General features: G+C 46.6%; 1 protein-coding gene across 5 annotated transcripts in view; it reads left to right on the forward strand.

Moving 5' to 3' along the window:
* The window catches only part of RBL2 (RB transcriptional corepressor like 2), a 953,306-nt gene that overhangs the window by 121,129 nt on the left and 811,265 nt on the right, over positions 1–20,912 (forward strand). For all 5 annotated transcript variants that reach the window (XM_069639547.1, XM_069639538.1, XM_069639539.1 and 2 more), the window contains exon 2: positions 15,463–15,593. In XM_069639547.1, the coding sequence (XP_069495648.1) occupies positions 15,463–15,593 (131 nt within the window). The remainder of the gene's footprint in view (positions 1–15,462; positions 15,594–20,912) is intronic.

Consider the following 20,912-nt stretch of genomic DNA (forward strand, 5'->3'; position numbering starts at 1 on the left):
CTCTCAATATCTATCTGATCTACCGCCCACCAGGCCCCATTGGCACCTTTGATGAAGACCTCAACTCTATTCTATCCAGCAATCTTAAAAGCGCCACTCAAGTTCTCACCCTGGGAGACTTTAATCTGGGCTATAATGACCCGGAAGACCATATCGCCAATACTATAGTTAACACTCTTACTGAACTAGGCTTTGCGCAAAGATGCACGGCACCCACTCATTCAAAAGGTAGAATACTTGACTGGGTAGCCGATTACAACTGCCAAGCGAATATCACAAATATCTCACTCCTAGCCTAGACCGACCACCATTTGGTATCGTTCATGCTTTCTACTGACAGACCTCCACCTCCGCCTACCATTAGGGCCCCATCTACTCTCACTAGAAACAAGAAGAATATGACAGTAGAAAGACTCATCCTGAACCTACTTCCCACACTCAACACACTCCCTGACAACCTTGACCCTGACACCTTGGTCGAAGAATACAACAAGATTATGGCCACCTCACTGGACCTTATCGCCCGCATCAAACTCAGACCAAGCAAACCAAAAACACACCTCAACAAATGGTACACACCATTCCTCAAAAACCTTAGGCAGCAGAAAAGAAATTGCGAGGCCACTTGGAAAAAATCCCCTTCAGTCGCGAACAAACTCAAACTTTCCAAAACTAGCCGCACTCTACAAAAAAAGAAATTTATATGGCTAAACAAACCTCCTATCCCAAGCAAAATCCAACATGAAAGAACTCTTCTCTATCCTCAAAGAAGTAGAAACCCCAATAGTACCCCCTGACACCTGTACCAAAGATAAAAACTGGTGCTCAGAAATTCAAAGTGCCTTAGCGAATAAGATCGTGACTCTCCAAAGTAAAATCTCCAGCAAAAAAGCTTCCCTTAATGTCACTCTCCCTCCAGAAATTCCGGACAAGCTCACGCCCACAGATATCACCCGCTTCAAGTTCTCCAAAGTCAATACACTTGAAGTTGAAAAAATCATCCTGTCCTTGAAACCATCCAATTGCCAGGGAGATCTGTGCCAAGCACAGCTTATCAAAGACGCTGCCCGCGAACTCTCCCCTTTCATTACGAAACTGATCAACGCCTCCTTCAGCACTGGCTCCATCCCCACCAATTTAAAACAATCGTGGGTACGTCCACTACTGAAAAAACCTACACTTGACCCAGCCACACCTACAAATTACCGACCCATAACAAGTGTTCCCTTCCTACTAAAAATCCTGGACAAGGTTGCCTATGTACAAATACAGAAGCACCTGGAAGATCACCACCTCTTAGGATCCAGACAATCAGGGTTCCGCCCTCAACACGGGACTGAAACCGCACTCATTGACTTAAAAGCTCAGATCGACACACACAGAGACAATGGACAAGCTGCCCTACTCCTCCTCCTCGACTTATCTGCAGCTTTCGATTGGGTAGGTCACTCTGTCCTATGTTCACACCTCCACTCTTCAGCGCGCTTCTCTACTGAGGCCATTACCTGGATCACATCATTCCTTAATGGCAGAACCATGAGGGTCTTCTCCCCCACTGCTGCAGCAGACCCTGTACCCATCACCTGTGGTGTACCACAGGGCTCCTGTGTCTCCCCCACATTGTATAATATATTTACCAAGCCCCTTTTCGATGATTTGGATCATCTCAGTATCGCCTACACTAACTATGCAGATGATACCCAGATCCTCCTTCCGCTTTCTGGAGATTATGGAAAGGATTTGGCCTTGCTAAATAGGGTATACATCATCTAGGCATGGATGGCCACTCATGGACTATGCCTGAATGATGATTAGGGGTGTCACGGTATTAGTTTTATGACGGTACAATAACCTTCTTGCCAAATGACGGTATATCATGGTTATCGCTGTAGCAGGTGGAGTTAACTAATCTTAACAAATATTTTCTAAAAGGTCATACATTGTCAGATTCATCATCACAAACAAAACCAGGCACCCAGGGCCAGAATTGGGCTTTTCAATATACTTTCCACTGAAATGCCACCCCTTGCTTCCACCAAACTCAAACACATGTGTGGAGAGGAGGAGGGGCGGGGGGAGCCCTGCTGCGACTAGCAAAGCAAACTGAATGGCTTTTCTTAAGTGGTCATTTAGGCTTTTAGCCCCCCCACTGGCTACTGGTGAAGATGAACATGTTGCCATTTTGATAACCTGCATGCCACAGATCAATGGAGTCTGATGGTAGTATACACTTGTGCGCATACACACGAACACGCACTCTCTCTTTACGTTACAGCCTTTAGTTTACTTGCGGGCCAATTGGTGTTCAGTAATCACGGACATGTTACACCTTGGTATGGCAGCAGGGAATACCCACAGAGATGAGTAAATTTCGCAGTGTGACTTATTATATGTAAATTCAATGATGGAACCAGGGAAATCCCCCATTGTCATATGTTTAGAAAACTTTAGCCATTATAAATATATAAACCTCAAAGCCGCCAACCCAAAATAAACCCTTTTCCTTCTTGGAACTGTATTTATTCTTCCTATTGCTAACATATTGATTTTGTGTCAGGCACGTGTGGTTTATGGAATGGCATTTAAAAATTGCTCCAACTGAAACTACTTGGCAGACGGCACATCCAACACTGCAAGACCAAGACTGCAAGACCAAGACTGCACAGCACTTGCTTACTGCAGCCTTTCCAAATCAGATTGAAAAGCACACTTAACGGTATGAACGGTATACCGGTATAAACAATGTGACGGTTATTATTGTTCAATTAAGTGGTTCTTGGTATCTTTAACGGTATACCGTAATACCGTTACATCCCTAATGATGATAAAACAGAGTTTATCATCCTAGGTACCACGTCCAGCCTAAAGAAACTGGGCCCGGCCTACAATTCCTTTATGATTGACGGGAATAAAATCACAGTCGGACAGGAGGTCAAAACATTGGGATTCTACTTGGATTCAAATTTTTCCTTCAAAAGACAAGTGAGTTCCCTAGCATCCTCCACGGCATACACATGCAAATTAATCCGCGCAGCCAAACCATTTCTGTCGGACACTAGCTGCCTTACACTCGCTAGAGCCCTCATATTGTCCTGCCTCGACTACTGTAACGCCCTCTACCTGGGATCATCTAAGGCCACCACCAGCAAGATTGTTACGCTCACCTGGTTCCCACAGAGGCGTCGATCGGACCCGGACAGCTGCGGTCTCCACCAACGTGATGCGTAGTGCAGAGATGACAGTCTGGACTGGCCCGCCTAATCTTGTCTGCTGGACTTGTAGAAGTATTCTCCTGCAAGTGGAGAAAGGGATTTAGCCACTGGTGGACTTTAGTGATGGCCCCCCAACTGTTCTCGTTCTCCCCACTAATTACCTCCGGTATCCCCTCTTGGTAACCTCACCTTATGTTTTTAAATGATGAGCTCTCCGTCCTGCATGGCATGCAGGGGCACGTAGATACCAGTTACTTCACTGGTTTGAAGGTACTGGAGGAGTTCCGGAGGAATATTGACTCCAGTGTCTATAAAGTTCAAAGAGTTCAATATGTCCGATGTTCACTCTTGTTCCATTCCCTCGTTAGGTTGCAGCTGGGTCCAAAAGAATATTGCCTGGAGGCAGCTGATGGCGTTCAGGTAAGAGTCTGTATTACCAAACACTGTCCGGTAAAAGTTGCATGAGTTTAACTTGCTGTTTTCTCTCCCTTTATAGGTGCAGCATAGGAAGATGCGGCGAATTAAAGGATAATACCCCCGGTGGTAAAGCAGGTAAGCCTATGGTGGCAAGAGATTGTCTTTGTCGGTTTTCTCGGCTCACCTTGTTATTCCTTTTGTTTTCCCTCCAGGTGCTGGGTTTCGACGAAGAAAATGATGGAGGCAGCACCGAGTCGAAAGATGCGGTGGACTGGTGAGTATAACGTGGCGTTGCTGCTGGCGAAGCGACGCGTGCTGAAATAATGTCCTTTCCAGGCTCGGAGCTGTGCTGGGTCCGGAATCAGGTAAGGAATCAAATAATGTCTGTGATCTAACCTCTTCTCCTTTCTTTTCCTTTTGTCTAGGAGCTCCGGATTCGAGGCGGGCGTGGCAGAAGACTGGATACTGACTTGCAGACATGGTGAGCGTTACGCTGCTGGATGCAGAATAACACGAAGCATAGGCTTCTGTTCGGGCGTGGTTTAAATAGCCTGCAAAGTAGTCCCAGGTAAGAAGTTCCACCGAACCACACCCGAGTGACAAATAGTCCCTGTAATAAAATAGTCCCATCCAAGCCTCATGTTGGCTTGGACTCATTTGCAGCATGGTCTGCATAAGGTAAGTAAAGTCTATGAGCCTGGCGCCTTTGGCGCCAGGACTGATTTCTATGATGAGTCTGACGCCTAAGGCGCCAGGACTGAATCCAAACAGCCCCCACCTGGGGCTGTTGGGGTTTTAATAAGTATCTGGATGCCTGCTCCCGGGGCTGATGGACTCGATCCGGATGCCCGGGGGTAGGCATCATGACAGCACTCCCCCCCAAGGCCCCTCCTAAAGTTGTTCTTCCCCTTGGTCCTGGCTTGTCTGGGAATTCCCGATGGAATTTTTTCACCAATCGAGGAGCATGAACGTGGTCACTAGGTTCCCATGACCTTTCTTGTGGTCCGTAACCCTTCCAGTCGATTAAATAAAAAAGTCTTGATTTAACCATTTTAGAGTCCAGGATGTTTTTTACCTCGAATTCAGGTTCTCCATCTATTAGGATGGGGTCAGGTGGTTTGGTTAATGTTGTCCCGGGTTGAACTGGTTTTAGAAGTGAAACATGAAAGACAGGATGAATCCGCATATTAGAGGGTAATTCTAATTTGACGGCCAGCGGGTTGATAATGGCCTTAATGGTGTAAGGTCCCAAATATCTAGGATTAAAAGTCTGAGTTCCTTTCAGAGGTATATGTCTTGTAGCCAGCCAAACTTGGTCTCCGATTCGATATGGTGGGGTCTCACTTCTATGTTGATCAGCATTTTTCTTGTATTTCTCTTTTGCTTGTTTCTAATGTTTTGTTGCCTCTTTAAAAGCTTGTGTAATAGTAGAATGCAGATGAGTTACTGCCGGCATTTCTAAATGCTGGGGCGAATCGAGTTCTGAGGTTCGAGGATGATGTCCATATATGGTATAAAAGGGGCTTTGTCCGGTTCCTGAATGTACAGAGTTATTGTATGCATATTCAGAAATCCATAAAATGTCCTTCCAATTACTTTCGGTTTGGCGGAGCATACAACGTAGGTATTGTTCAAGAGTCTGGTTGGTTCTCTCCGTCTGACCATCGGTTTGGGGATGGTGACTAGTTGATAACCTTACGTCAATTTGTGCCAATTGACAACACTTCTGCCAAAATTACGAAATGAACTGACTACCTCGGTCAGAGATCAATACGGAAGGAAATCCATGTATTCGAACAATATTTTCGAGAAATTCCTTGGCCAAGATTGAAGCAGAAGGTAATCCTTTTAAAGGAATAAAGTGGGCCATCTTGGAAAAAAGATCCACAATAACTAGAATGGTGTTGAATCCATTACATGGCGGTAGATCTGTAATAAAGTCTAAAGACAAAGTGTGCCATGGTGTGGGTGGAATATCTAAAGGTTGTAAAAGACCAGCTGGTTTCTTCTTTTGACTTTTGTTCTGGGCGCAGATGCCACAAGACAGTACAAATGACTTTACATCTTTTCGCCAGGTGGGCTACCAGAATTGTCTTTTAATTTTAGCTTCAGTTTTTGCAATACCTGGGTGCCCTTCCATCAGAGCTTCATGGTAATTGGAGATGACTTGTTCTTGTAGTTCCTTGTGTGGTAGAAATAGACGCCCTTGATAGTAAGGTAGGACATTGACAACTGAATAATCTTGGCCCTTTTTAACCCAGTCCTGCAGGGCTGCTGAATCGAAAAGTTGTTGGATCTTTAAATGAATATCTTCTAAGGTCTGTAGAGTAGTTATCCCAAGAATTCTTTGTTCCGGAATTATAGGCACCGGTTCCGGGTTCGAATATGCTTCTCCCATCCCAATTCTGGACAAAGCGTCTGCCTTACCATTCTTTCAAACTGGTCGATAAGTGATCACGAAATCGAATTCGGCAAGGAATAAGGCCCATCGAAGTTGACGCGATGATTGGGCCTTGGCTGTTTTTAAATACTGCAAGTTTCTGTGATCGGTGATTACAGCAATGGTATGCCTGGCACCGAGAAGATAATGCCGCCAAGCCTTGAAGGCGGATTTGATAGCTTACAACTCTTTATCGGTAACCGCATAGTTTAATTCGGGGGCCGAGAATTTTCTGGACCAAAATGCTACTGGATGAAGTTGACCGGTTTCCAGTTCCTTCTGGGACAGGACAGCCCCCATGGCTAAACTGGATGCATCGGTTTCAACAATGTATGGGAGCTCGGGGCGTGGATGCTTTAAGACAGGTGCCGACGTGAATTTCAATTTCAGTTCTTGGAAGGCTTTTTCAGCCTCTTCGGTTCACAAGAAGCGTTTGTTTTTTCGCAAAAGTGCTGTGATGGGGTATACAACATATGAGAAGTCAGGAATAAATCTGCGGTAGAAATGAGCAAATCCAAGCATGCTTTGCACCCCTTTAACTGAACTGGGTGATGGCCACTTGAGAATTGCGTCCACCTTTCGAGAGTCCATTAGGACTCCTTTTGGAGTCAGGATAAATCCAAGGAATTCAACTTCTGTAGCATGAAAAACACATTTTTCCAATTTTGCATATAACTTGTGCTGGCGTAGTTTCTCAAGGACTGCACGAACGTGCTTAACATGGTCTGATTCTGAGGAGGAGTACACTAGAATATCGTCTATGTATACGACAACACAGAAGTCAATGAGTTCACGAAGGACATCGTTCATAAAATACTGGAAGGCTGCTGGTGCATTGCACAACCCGAAGGGCATCACCTGATATTCGAATAATCCGTACTTGCTGCGAAAAGCAGTCTTCCATTCGTCGCCCTTCTTTACACGTACCAGATGATATGCCCCTCGGAGATCTAATTTAGTGTAGATGCAAGCATCCTTTACTTGGTCTAGTAGTTCGGGGATCAGAGGCAATGGATATCGGTTCTTCACCGTGATCTGGTTTAATGCGCGGTAGTCTATGCACGTTCTGAGGTCACCTTCCTTTTTGGGCACGAAGAATAAAGCTGAAGATGCGGGGGACTTAGATGGACGAATGAAGCCATTAGCAAGGTATTGGTCCAAGTATTGTCGTAGATGACGGTTTTCGGGTTCCGTAAGGGCGTAGATCCTACTGCATGGAGGTTGTGCACCGGGTATGAGGTCGATTTGACAATCGTATGATCTATGAGGTGGTAAGGTGTTTGCCTGTTCTTTTTGGAAAACATCCTGGAATAATTCTTGATATTCCTGAGGTAACTGCATTACTGGATTAGCGACTGTGGCCAGGCTTTTGTTCAAGGTTTTTTCCGGGTAACAGGAGTGTGCACACTCCGGGAAGGTTACTCTCTTCTCTCGCCAATCAATACAAGGATTATGTGTTTCCAACCAAGGTATCCCCAGTATTATTTGGAACTGCGGGGCTTTGATTAAGTCAAACACAATAGTCTCTCGATGCCCATCTTGACCCAACAGTGTGATCTCTGTGGTGGAATGAGTTAGAGGCCCAGAGGCAATTTCAGTTCCATCGACTGTGGTGATAACATCTGAAGTGGTCTTTTTGCAGAGAGGTAGATTCATCCTAGAAGCCAATTCGTGGTCCACATAGTTTCCTACGGCCCCGCTATCAATGTATGCCCTAACTGCGTGCATACGTGATGGCTGCCTTGGATCAATAAGGACCATTGGTATGATTAGGTGCGAGGTCTGAGTGTCCTCCTTTAAGCTCGGCAAGCGGACCTCTACGCTTGTCGGGCGCGGTCGTTTCCCAAATCAGGCCCTGTTTGATTTCTATCAGCAACTCCGACTACTTTCTTGGATGATTTTATAGGGCAATCCCGTAGAAAATGTCCTGAGGCCCCACAGTACAGACACAATTGCAACTGTCGTCTCCTATCTCTTTCTTTTTGAGTTAAGGTCCCTTAACCCCCCCGATCTGCATTGGTTCTGATGCATCTGTTCCTTTGGGAGTGACATTGGCTTTAACCAATACCCAATTCTCAAACTCAGCTCGATCGGCTTTTCTATTCTGAAGTCGGTGGTCTAGCTGGACCACTAAGTCTATATATTCTGCGCAATCCTGAGGTGGGTTCACAACTTGGGCCAAAACATCTTTGAGTTCACCCCGAAGGCCATGATGAAATAATGTAATTCGCTTTACCTCTGGCCATCCGGTTTCCACCACCAACCTATTGAAAGTTGCGATATAAGTTAGCAGGTCCTGGTTTCCTTGTCGTAGGGATAGAAGTTCGTTATCCAGGGCCTGTCCCTGTGAATGTCTGGCGAATAGTGTTTCCATGCTCAATTGAAAACCCTGAAAATCCCGAAGAAGAGGGTCATCCTGGTTGACTAATGGAATTGACCAATCCGCTGCACTGTCACTAAGGTATGACAGTACAAAGGCTACTTTGGCTTGGTCGTTTGGAAAAGCTCCTGGTCTGCATAAAAAGTGCAAGCGGCATTGGTTCATGAACACGGCGAACCTTTTCGGGTCCCCAGCAAAGCGTTCGGGTAGAGCTAAAGGAATGCTCCCTGGTAGAACCACTTGCACAGTGCTGCTCGATGAAACGGGGGTTGAATTCCCCCCCAAGTCCAGGTAGTGGTGTTTGCCTGGCTTGGTTTTGCAGCAGTTGTCTGGCAAGATCATCAGTGCGCTCCTTTGACACAATCAATTCTCTCCTGAGGGCGTTGGTGTCCTGGCGCGCGGAGTGCACTTCTGCCCTAAGTTCCCCTAACAATTGGGTTAGTTGGTCCGTTTCTGAGGTCTCCATTATGCCCGGGTGGGGATTTGTAGATAGGCTTTGTGTTCTGTTACGCTCACCTGGTTCCCACAGGGGCGTCGATCGGACCCGGACAGCTGCGGTCTCCACCAACGTGATGCATAGTGCAGGGATGATAGTCTGGACTGGCCCGCCTAATCTTGTCTGCTGGACTCGTAGAAGTATTCTCCTGCAAGTGGAGAAAGGGATTTAGCCACTGGTGGACTTTAGTGATGGCCCCCCAACTGTTCTCGTTCTCCCCACTAATCACCTCCGATATCCCCTCTTGGTAACCTCACCTTATGTTTTTAAATGATGAGCTCTCCGTCCTGCATGGCATGCAGGGGCACGTAGATACCAGTTACTTCACTGGTTTGAAGGTACTGGAGGAGTTCCGGAGGAATATTGACTCCAGTGTCTATAAAGTTCAAAGAGTTCAATATGTCCGATGTTCACTCTTGTTCCATTCCCTCGTTAGGTTGCAGCTGGGTCCAAAGGAATATTGCCTGGAGGCAGCTGATGGCGTTCAGGTAAGAGTCTGTATTACCAAACACTGTCCGGTAAAAGTTGCATGAGTTTAACTTGCTGTTTTCTCTCCCTTTATAGGTGCAGCATAGGAAGATGCAGCGAATGAAAGGATAATGCCTCTGGTGGTAAAGCAGGTAAGCCTATGGTGGCAAGAGATTGTCTTTGTCGGTTTTCTCGGCTCACCTTGTTATTCTTTTTGTTTTCCCCCCAGGTGCTGGGTTTCGACGAAGAAAATGATGGAGGCAGCGCCGAGTCGAAAGATGCAGTGGACTGGTGAGTATAATGTGGCGTTGCTGCTGGCGAAGCGACGCGTGCTGAAATAATGTCCTTTCCAGGCTCGGAGCTGTGCTGGGTCCGGAGTCAGGTAAGGAATCAAATAATGTCCGTGATCTAACCTCTTCTCCTTTCTTTTCCTTTTGTCTAGGAGCTCCGGATTCGAGGCGGGCGTGGCAGAAGACTGGATGCTGACTTGCAGACACAGTGAGCGTTATGCTGCTGGATGCAGAATAACACGAAGCATGGGCTGCTGTTCGGGCGTGGGTTAAATAGCCTGCAAAGTAGTCCCAGGTAAGAAGTTCCCCAGAACCACACCCGAGTGAAAAATAGTCCCTGTAATAAAATAGTCCCATCCAGCCCTCATGTTGGCTTGGACTCATTTGCAGCATGTCTGCATAAGGTAAGTAAAGTCTATGAGCATGGCGCCTATGGCGCCAGGACTGATTTCTATGATGAGCCTGGCGCCTAAGGCGCCAGGACTGAATCCAAACAGCCCATACCCGGGGCTGTTGAGGTTTTAATAAGTATCTGGATGCCTGCTCCCGGGGCTGATCGACTCGATCCAGATGCCCAGGGGTAGGCATCATGACAAAGAGACAAACTCTCCAGAACAACGCTCTCAGAGCAGCTCTGGGTATCTCTAGAAGAGAACATATTACAGGAATCAGCCAACAGAACAACTGGCTCTCCACTAAAGATAAAATTCTCTTAAAAACGGCATCACTCACCCACAAATCTCTTAACAATGCTGCCCCAACATACCTGATCAATAGATTCCACAGACAGTCCTCCATAAGACCCGTTAGAACTGCATATCACACGTGAGTCATCTACTTTATGCAGATGACTTAATTTTGTTAGACCTAACTCCAATTGGTCTACAACGGAAATTAACAGCATTGGTACGTTATGTTGAAAAAAATGAATTATGCATAAATGCTGCAAAATCGGAAATCCTTGTATTAAGAGATCTACGTGGTCAAAAAATCATCACGCAACCCACCTTTAAATGGCATATAGGAAAAATACAACTTCATTCTATCACTGATACCAAATACCTAGGCATGAGGATTAGTTCCAGCTTGAACGACGCTCCATGGGTGGAACAAACAAAACTGAAGTGCCGACAACTGGCTACACAGGCTATGGTGTTACATAAGAAATATGGCCGGTATTCCATGCTTCCAGTTATATCCTTTTTCAAACAAAAAGCCACCCCAGCCTTAATCTATGGGGCAGAATGTGCTTTTGGCTGCTCAAGCGACTTGTGGAACTCGATCGAAAACATCTTTTGGACTAAAGTCCTTGGTTTACCTAGAAGCACTCCCTCTGCATGTATACGATATGAGCTGAGTCTAACATCTATCAATGCAAGAGTGATTTGGAATTCATTGACCTTGTTTCGAAAAATGTCTCTTAAAGATCTTACCTTGCAGTTTAAAATTCTTTTAAATCCAGGAGAAACCAATAAAAACTCTGTACTGTATTTATGGGTGCAACGATGTAAAAACGTGCTAATAGAACTAGACACAGACCTCGACACACTACATATTAATCCTGATCATGTCAAAAACAAACTCTGGAGACGTGATTGGTGTGAGACCTGTGATCTTAGACGCACCTATAAACTTATGCAAGATGCTCCTGGTGAAAAACGAGCGTTAAACGAGATACACATTCCTTGGAAACAATTTCCTGATGAAAGGAAAAGAAGATTTTATATGATGTTTCGTTTCAATATTTTTAAAACTCGCGAAAGAATTAACTGTTGGGCAAAAAATGAGTTGCATTCTGATCTTTGTCGATTGTGTAATGAAACCAAAGAAACTTTAAAACATCTTGTTCTATTTTGCGTGGGTCTCACTGAGGATAGAACTCGACAATTTGGAAGTATCGCGTTGGAAAGAGCGACCTATCGTGTAAAAGACTGGTGGCAACTAATGTTTGATGCAACCGATCAAAGACTAATTTTAGCGTTAACTTTTTTCTTGGAAGCTATGGCATCACGACTTGAACAGCTTGAGGATGAGGGAACATACAACTTAGAAACTACGAGCGTGCCTCGTGTCTAATCACTGCTCCAAGTTCATGTCCCTGTGGTCGTATTTGATGTATGAAGTTGGGATCGATCGAGTGTGAAGCTTTGTAACTCGCTTGTGTTTGTCTGATGGGTTATATCTTCCTTTTCTGTTTTTAAAGGTTTATTATAAACCGTATAAAAATAAAATAAAAAAAAAAAAGAACTGCATATAAAGACTGCCTATCCGTTCCCAACTAAAAACGTGCCACCATAGGGGGAAACGGCTTCCCGGTGAAAGCAGCCAAACTGTGGAACTCCTTGCCTCCAAATCTCAGAATGGACCTGCCCTACCAGAACTTCCGTTCCAAGGTAGCTTCATGGCTGCAAACGGAGGCCCACTAGGACAACTACATACCGCGCTACCCGCACACACTGTAACCACGTGTGCTTACCTGTTTACATGTATATAATGCCTGTCTGCCTGCCTCACTGCTGCTTTGTATATAACATTGGTTTACCTCATTGTCCTTATGTATATTCTATGATGACTGCAACTAAGCTTTGGAAATTCTTGTAAATGCTGCGCCCTGATACCTTCGGGTACGCTAGCGCATTATAAATAATAAAACAAACAAACAAGCCCCACCCCTTTTTCTGGAAGCATCTCTGGCAAGGAAAGTGGAAGGTTTCTGAGGAACTGGAGTGCCTGTTCCATAAGTTCTTCTTATGGCCCTTTTCAATCTTAATATCTCTGGTGAGCTGGTGGGAGCCTCATTAATAAGGCCTCTTTTCCTGAATGGTGTCTGGATTTCTGGAGACTTTGCTACACTGCTTTTTTGCGGGGCTTATGTTAGGCTGCTGTCTGTGTGCTGCAAAGAAGTGCGAACTGCTGCTGCGTGGTAGCTTCCCTCTGCTGCATCCCACTAGGGTTTTCCCCTGTCGGTATTCCCCATCATCATAGGTAAGGTGGGGATGGGAGAGGGTCTGTACGTAGTCGCAAGAGTACCAGGGAATGTTTGGGATGGACTGCCTCCCTTCCCTGACAAGGCCTGTAAGCAGGCCTTGTCACAGGTGTCACACAGTGACTGCCTACCAGGACCAAAGGGTTTACCTGGGATTGGCGCGACACCAGAGTGTGGCCCATTCAATCAGCCCTGAGCAACCAGCAGGAGACCAGTCCCGGCGAGGCAGTGCAGTGTGGATACCTGCTCCAGCAAAGAGCGGTGCTCGGGGCATGCTCAAGGCCCCTCAGCCCCTACCCTATATGAGCCTCGCGCCCCGGTTCCGTACACCTCAGGAACCAATAGATAAGGGAACTCAAGGTGGGGGGAGGGAGCAAGGGCAGATTCACCGCCAACGGGGACTCATGGGGGTTGGTCAATGGGTCTCGAGTGCTGGCCAGTTCAGCGCACTGCTCGTATTTCATCTGCGGAGGCCAGGCCATCTTGGCTTGGAGCACAGCAGTGAACGATCGTCTATGCCGTGGCTTCCTGGAGATGAAAACGTGAATTTAAAGAAGCAAAGCTTGCCCTGGGCTGGCGCTGCCTCGTGGGGCCCCATGCAGACGAAAATCAGTAAGGCTTGCACCTTGGGCAGGCCCTATACGGCTCACGGTTTACAGAGCTCCCATTGAGTGCCCTTCCGTGGTAGCTTAAAATAGATTGCATCAGTTTGCTTAGTTAAATGCTTTCTTTGAAACAAAGATTAACAAGAGATCGATTACTTGTCTAATTTTATTGGAACTTCTTTTGTTCCTAATAAAACCGGAGTGGTCCTTGTGTGTATGATGTTTTAATAACTTGACTCACTCTATCTGGCAACATTTTTGTCAGAGTTTTCGCATCCACATTTAGAGAAATAAGTCCATAGTTGGAGCAATTAGAGTGGTCTTTGTTATTTTTCGAAGTCGGCATGACGAGGTCAACGGCTTTATGGACTGTGGGAAAGCACTTGGCAACTGCAGCCTGTTGTTAAATGTTTAAAAGCAACGGGGTCACAGATAGAGAAGAAGACTTGCGGAAGTTAGATGTAACTCCATCCAGACCTGTAGTCTCCGGTGGGTCAAGATTTGAAATTGCAACGCCGACTTCCTGTTTTGTAGTTGGCGTATTTATCAGTTCTCTACTGCTGTCTGATGGATTTATCAGTGCTGGGCACGCTAAGAGAGCATCATGGCCATCATGCTTGCTACTATAGACTCTCATGAAAGACTTTGCAGGTAGTGTTGAGTCACTGACTCTACAGTAGAATGCATTCCTTTTGTAGGGCCTCGACATCAGGTTCAGCTTGACTCTGTGGGCCTCATTACGAGTCACCCGGTATGGAAATAACGGTGGCGGTAAACCCGCCGCCACCATTGTTTCCATACCGGGTGATCTCGAGTCCTGCAGGCGGACATTTCATTCCCGCCAGGTCTGACCTGGCGGGTTTAACACCACCCGCCTGCAGGCGGATGTGGAAACACTGACACCATCACGAGATGGTGCCGGTGTTTCCACTTCCCCATTCCATTGAGTCCTGTGGGACTCAATGGGAATGGGGATTTACCGAATTCGGCCTCCAGAATTTCCGGGTCACCGGGGTCATAATGCCCCTGTAATTCCGGGAATCACAGAGGCGGAATGGTAATACGAGTCCGGCAGTAACCTGCCAGAATTTCAGGCACGGTTACCGCCGGACTCGTAATGAGGCCCTATGTCTCTTATCCCAGTTGTATCATCTCCGGTACCTGCTCTCTACAGCGTGTGTTCTCTTAACCAGATGAATTAAACATGAGTAATTTAAGAAGAACAGTCCAAACAATCCTGTACTCCACTGCCGGCGTCTTGATGTCTGTGTTCGTTTGGCACCAGGCATGATTAGGCTTCTGGCAAATGTATGACCTTACAGTCTCAAAATTTGAAAAAGCAGCGTTAACCATAAAACCTAGTCACAGACATCTGGTGTACCCTTATGAAACCCATATTTCACACCAGTGGCAGCAGAGCACTTACACACTGTACTTCCTGCTGTATCAAAGACCTGCGCATTTTACTGCTCTCGTAACTCAAACCTGACCCAGAGAGGAAAGCTGATGCTGTCGCTCACCTCTTGGCTGCTTGTTTATCAAGGGATCCCACTGCCAGGGATAAGAAACCATACTTCCCAGAAAGGCCCAGGACTTGGGGGAGTGGGTGAGCACAGTGCGATCTGGCCCCCATTTCCCCGGGCCACTTTGTGGGATGGATGTGTATATCCATGGGGCCGCTGAAAGGGTAAAGCCTCACCTTATGATCTACTGCCCTATTGCCCTACTGATGGCATCAGCATGATTCCTTTTGGGACACCCTTATAATTGTATAAAACCAAAAACATTTGTTACCAAGAGACGACATGAATAACAGTTTTACAGATCCCCTCTAATAGTGCACAGCATCACTCTGGACCAGGGATCTGTGTGACCCTCACAGTAGGTCTTCTCCCACAAACTCCAGCTGTTACAGCTCTCAAGAGCAACTGTTGACGCGGGTGGACTTTGTAATTGTCAGTGAAAACCTATGTGACCTCTGCTCTATTGGTTTCTGGTTGCCTAATATTGATCAGTGGTAGGCACGTGTTTGCATCTCGAAAAAATTGCACTACGGACTGAGGTTTTCAGGTTTGGGTGCTCTTGTTACTTGCCCCAGCTGTGTTGCCAAGTATTTGTCCTTAATGACCAGGCCCCAGAGCAGCTCATTTGCATGTTTCTCTTTGCAGGGGGACGACCTTCATTGGCTGGTGTGTGCCCTGTATGTGGCTTGTAGGAAATCTGTGCCCACTATAAGCAAGGGGACTGTTGAAGGGAACTATGTATCGCTGACCAGAATACTGCGCTGTTCAGAACAAAGGTAAAGTATTGTGCTTCATTTTTTTATTGCACACGTTTGTATTAATCTTTTTCAGTAACCACAATCCATAGCAACAAAGAGCATACTAATTATACATCAACATTTTGGCGCTGTAAAACCACCCTCATTGGCTGGTGGTGCATTATAAAACAACAATAAATAAATATCATAAAGAATATTTTGAAATAATATTGTAAGACTAATACACCGGGAACTTTGTTCACATCAGACTTATCTGAACCCAGGGATACTGCAAAAGTAATAGAAGGTCCTGCAAGAGAAGCCACCCGAGTCCATTCTTATTAGAGTTCAGCCTGCCTAGACTTAACATGTATGTATAAGTGAAAAACAGCGAAGTGCCAAATTATGGCACACCCAAAACATTTCTGTGGATTGGCTATCTAAAAGAAAAAAGTATGAATTCGTTACAATCTACAAAAAAAGAACCACGTTATTATAAAATAATGATTCAATGAGTAAAAATATAGACTTTCATTGAAAATATTTGTCGTGTGGTGTGTGAATATACAGGTGTCGCACTATCTGATTTTGAGACGTGGCAAATGCCACGACGAGGGAGGAACTGAACACTTGGACACCAATGCTTGTGATGAAACCTGTTTATTTGGATGTTATGGGGAAGGGTGAGCAGGAGAAAAAGTGGTATCAACACGAATGGGATGGACCTAATCGGCGCCGTATTTTAGTATCTCCTAAAAATGGCTGCAGATATTTTTTTCCCCAAAAAACTTTTATTTACAATACGGTGTGAAAAGACGTATACATGCGTACATACTTTGCATTTCAATAAGATCACATGACCCTTATCCCATTACGAGACGGTGAACAGGCGAGGGACACCAAATTACATATTTCCTGCGCAGTAGGAGGAGTCCAGATCCCCAGTCACATCCAGAGGCACCATTGGCCAATCCCACAACCCTGCAGCAACCTTCTCGGCCAATTTCATTACACTAATACAAAGTGTCTCATCAGTGGGGGCTTACCCACTATCGCTCACCAGTTTTCTGCAAAGTCAATGAAAGGTCTCCAGACGGATAAATATGTGTTGTTGCTCCCCTCATAAAGTGCAATAATTTTATCTGCCACTAGAATGTCCCAAAATTTAACCCACCACATTTAGACCAGCGGGCCCTCCACATTTTTCCAATTACGTGCAATAGTCAATTTGGCTGCCAAGAGAAAGTGCCCAATCAAGGTAGCCATCTGACCAAACAGGGGAAACAGACCATCACCTGTGTCACCCACCAATTTCACGCAGGGATTTATAGGAAGAGACTGCCCTGTAACTGCCTTAATCATGGACAATACCTCCTTCCGTAAGAGCCCAAACTTTGCACACGTCCACATCATATGGAAGAGGGAGCCCACTGCACTGCAGCCCCGCCACCAATTTGGTGCGTAGTCCGGGAAGATGCGGTGAAGCCTTTCTGGCTGAAGGCAATACCTGTGACAAAACATTTATGCACATTCTTTGTCACTGACACATCTAGAGGATTTATGCATTCTCACCCACATCAGCAACCATGCTTCATCCTCTATTGGCCCTCCTTATCCTCCTCCCACCTACTCATGTATGACAGACTCCCCACTGGGTCCTCTGTGTCCAATAACCTGTATAGTTGCGAAACTGTGCCCCGGGAAACCCTTCCCGAACCGCCAGTTCAAGAGAATTTAACGGCCTAGTGGCCCCAGTTTTCATGGGAGGGTGAGAAGCCCAGTGTTTCAACTGTGCATATCGAAAATGCTTTGTTTCTGACAGGGTAAAGGTGTCTCTACATTCTTGGAAGGTTAGTGGGCGGTGTGACCCTCCTTGTACAGTTGCTGTAGTGATTCCAACCCGCCGTCTATGCAGGTGCCGAAACTCCTACCATTATACCCTGGTCGAAACTTTGGGTTATTCCAAACAGGTGTGAGTGGACAAGCCCTCCTGCCCTGCCGCACCTCCAAAGCGGCCTACCCATATAGTACTCTTGCTGGCGGTCAGGAGCGATAAACCATGATCCGAAACTAGGGATCCCTGGGCAATATGTGGGAGGTGACTTAGCCCCACCACTGACTGAGGCTTCTCTATGACTTTCCATGCCGGTTGCATAGCGGCATCACCCCAGGTGACCATGCGGGAGACCTGCGCCGCTAAGTTGTATCAAAACGCGCCTGGGCCTCCCAGGCCTCCCACCCACCCAGCCTCTTGGAAATTCTTGCCCGTTTGTTCCCCCATAGGAATCTCAGAATCCCCTGCAATGTGCAGAACTCCGAGTCTGGAATCTTGACCGGCAGTGCTAGACAAACATATAGGAAGCAAGGTATAAGATGCATCTTCACTGCTGCGATCCTCCCAAACCATATTTCTTGCCCACCCCATCTACCTAGATCATCAGCCATTACTAAGAACAGCGGTGGTAAATTGCAGCGAAACACTTCAGAGACTTATAAGGGATGTGGACCGCAAGGTAGGGGATCGATTCCCATTACCACAATATCGGTCCCGTAGCGTCAATGACGGGTCTATCCTGGGCACCCAGAGAAACGTCTAGCCCATGCGACTTGTCAAAGTTAATTTTGAAGCCTATGATCCGTTCAAAGCTTGTCAGTTCATCTAGTAGTCGTGACAAGGAAGTGTGGGTGTTACAGAGAGTGACCAAAATGTCGTCAGCATAGAGTAAAATCTTATAGCTGACCCCCCCCACTCTATCCCTTCTATGCCTGCATTAGCTCTGATACGACAGGTCAGCGGTTCCATGCTCAACGCTAACATCAACAGGGATGCATGGCACCCTGCCTGGTGCCCCTGGTAATCGGCATCCCAACTGACATTTGCCCATTAACGCGAAGAGAGGTTGATTGGTTCTGATAAATAGCCCTAACCTATTTGATGTATCCAGGGCCAAACCCAAAGCTTTTTAAGAACCCCCCCTAAGGTAACCCCAGCTAACCATGTCAAAGGTCTTATGTGCGTCTAATGCGATAATTCCCATTCCAATCCACGATTATGCCCTACCTCCACCAGGTGAAGGACCCGCCTCATGTTGTCATGGGTGCTGCAACCCACAATAAACACAGTTTGATTGCCGGCTATAATTCTGGGGAGATTCTCCATCATGCGAGGGGCCAAGATCTTGGAGACAATTTTGAATCTATGTTAGTAAGGGTGATGTGTCGGTGTGAGTCACATGGTGTCAGGTCCTTCCCTGGTTTGGGGATCAGTACTGTCATAGAGGTAACCATGGTAGGTGCCACCTTAACAGACACCCTAAATAAATTGAAGAGATCCACCAGAGACGGAGCCTGGAGAGAACAGAATTTTGTATAAAAGGGAGCAGTGAACCCATCAGGACCAGGGGCCTTGTTTTTCAATGTCCTAATGGCCCATTCCACCTCACCCAACACAATCAGGGCCTCCAAGGTCTTGCATTCCTCCACTGTTAATTTTGCACCCCCTACAAGTTGTGAGCTACAGGCTGCCCCCACCTCCCCGAAACACTTACCCAAAGTGATCCTCATATATTTTCAGCTGCTCCACCTGACCCCACTGGAGTACACCCCTCCCGTCCCGCAGGTCCGGCACTGCGTTCCGGTTCTGAGTTTTCCTAAGCTTAGCCACCAGGAGGCGATTGGCCCCGTTTCCGTTTGCATAATGAAATTGTTCGGTTTTTAACATAACCTGGGCCGTCCTATCCGCCAAATGCTCATCCAGCATCTTGCGTGTCACCCTCAATATGCGTAAAGCCCACCCCAAGCCCGTTCTCTTATGTTCCTGCTCTGCCTGATCAACCTCCTTCTCCAGACCCAGTCGGAGTAGCTGCTGTGTCCTAGTCTATGCCACCAATTTGCTGATTAGCGCCCCCGAACAACGGCCTTCATTGCATCCCACACAATACTCTGGGAAAGACCAGGGTTCCTATTTTCCTGAAAACAATTAGTGATTACCTCACCTAGTTCACGGCATATGACCGGATCCCTCAGCACCAGGTCATACAACCTCCAAGGGTGCTGCTGCCTCTCCGGCTTACCCACAATGGACATAGTGAGAGATACTGGTGCATGGTCTGACAATGTTCGCGTGCCGATGTCCACCCCTCGGACACATGGGTATAGAGCACTGGGAACCAAGAAGAGATTCAGCCTAGAGAAACCCCCATACCCATGAGAATAGAAAGAGTAGTCCCTCTACCCCCTGTGAAACTATCTCCAGGCATCCACCAACCCCAGTTCCCGGAGAAGAGACCCAAAGGCTAATGCATCCCTGAAATCCAGCCTGGTAGCAGGCAGGGTTTTGTCCATCTGGGGGTGAGGTACCAGATTGAGATTGCCCCCTATTAAGATCCGCCCCTTTGTAAAGAGGAGCACCCGGGGGAGAAACTGTTCCAGGAACCTATCCTGCCGAGTATCAGGGGCTTACAGGGAAACCAAAGTAAAGGGACGCTCCCACAGCACACACCGCACGCATACAAATCTCCCCTGGGGATCTCGTAGGACTCTAACTTTGAATATTGGGACATGTTCCTAAATTAGTATCGCCACTCTCCTCTTTTTCTCACCTCCAGATGTGAAAAACTGTTCTAACACGCATCCTATTTTCATCCTGCACGAGCAGGTGCGTCTCTTGTAGAAACATTATTGATAGAGACATTTCCCCCATCTTACGCAGGATAGATTTCCTTTTCATCAGGGAGTTTAACCTCTGAACATTCCATGTGCCCATCACCATGAGATCCCCCCCTCCATGTGCCCATCACGATCAGATCCTCACCATCAGCTGTTACCTCATCCAGGACACATCATACCATCGGGCCATATCCACCCCCTCGTCACTGCTTCATCTATCCCACAGGTGCACATGTGATCCAGCATCATTCCCACAGTAAACATATCCGATGCGAAACCCCCCAAACGCACAATTACCTCCCAGCAAAACAGCAAAAATAATTGGACATCTCCATATCCACCGGGGAAACCGATCTAGAAGGCATCTTTTCAAAGAATTCACATACATCCCCTATGGGACACCTCCTTACCACACAACCACTCGGCCACTGGTCAGAGCGCTCTTCGTTTTGCTAAGGTCATGGAGGCCAGGTCCTGGAACAACGAGATTGACATATGACATATTCCGGAAGGAGATGTTTGCCAAAGGTTGAAGTGCCGACATTATGCGCTACTTCACCTGGAAGAAGTGGACCCTTGTGAGCACATCAGGGGTCCTATCTTGAGCCCAGTAAATCCTGGATCTGGTGTGATGTGTTCTGTCCAGTTTGATGGCCAAGTCCTCAGGTAACTTCAGTAGGAATCGAAAGA

This window comes from Ambystoma mexicanum, chromosome 1q, assembly GCF_040938575.1.
Source record: "Ambystoma mexicanum isolate Mex_15411 chromosome 1q, UKY_AmexF1_1, whole genome shotgun sequence".
NCBI lineage: Eukaryota > Metazoa > Chordata > Amphibia > Caudata > Ambystomatidae > Ambystoma > Ambystoma mexicanum.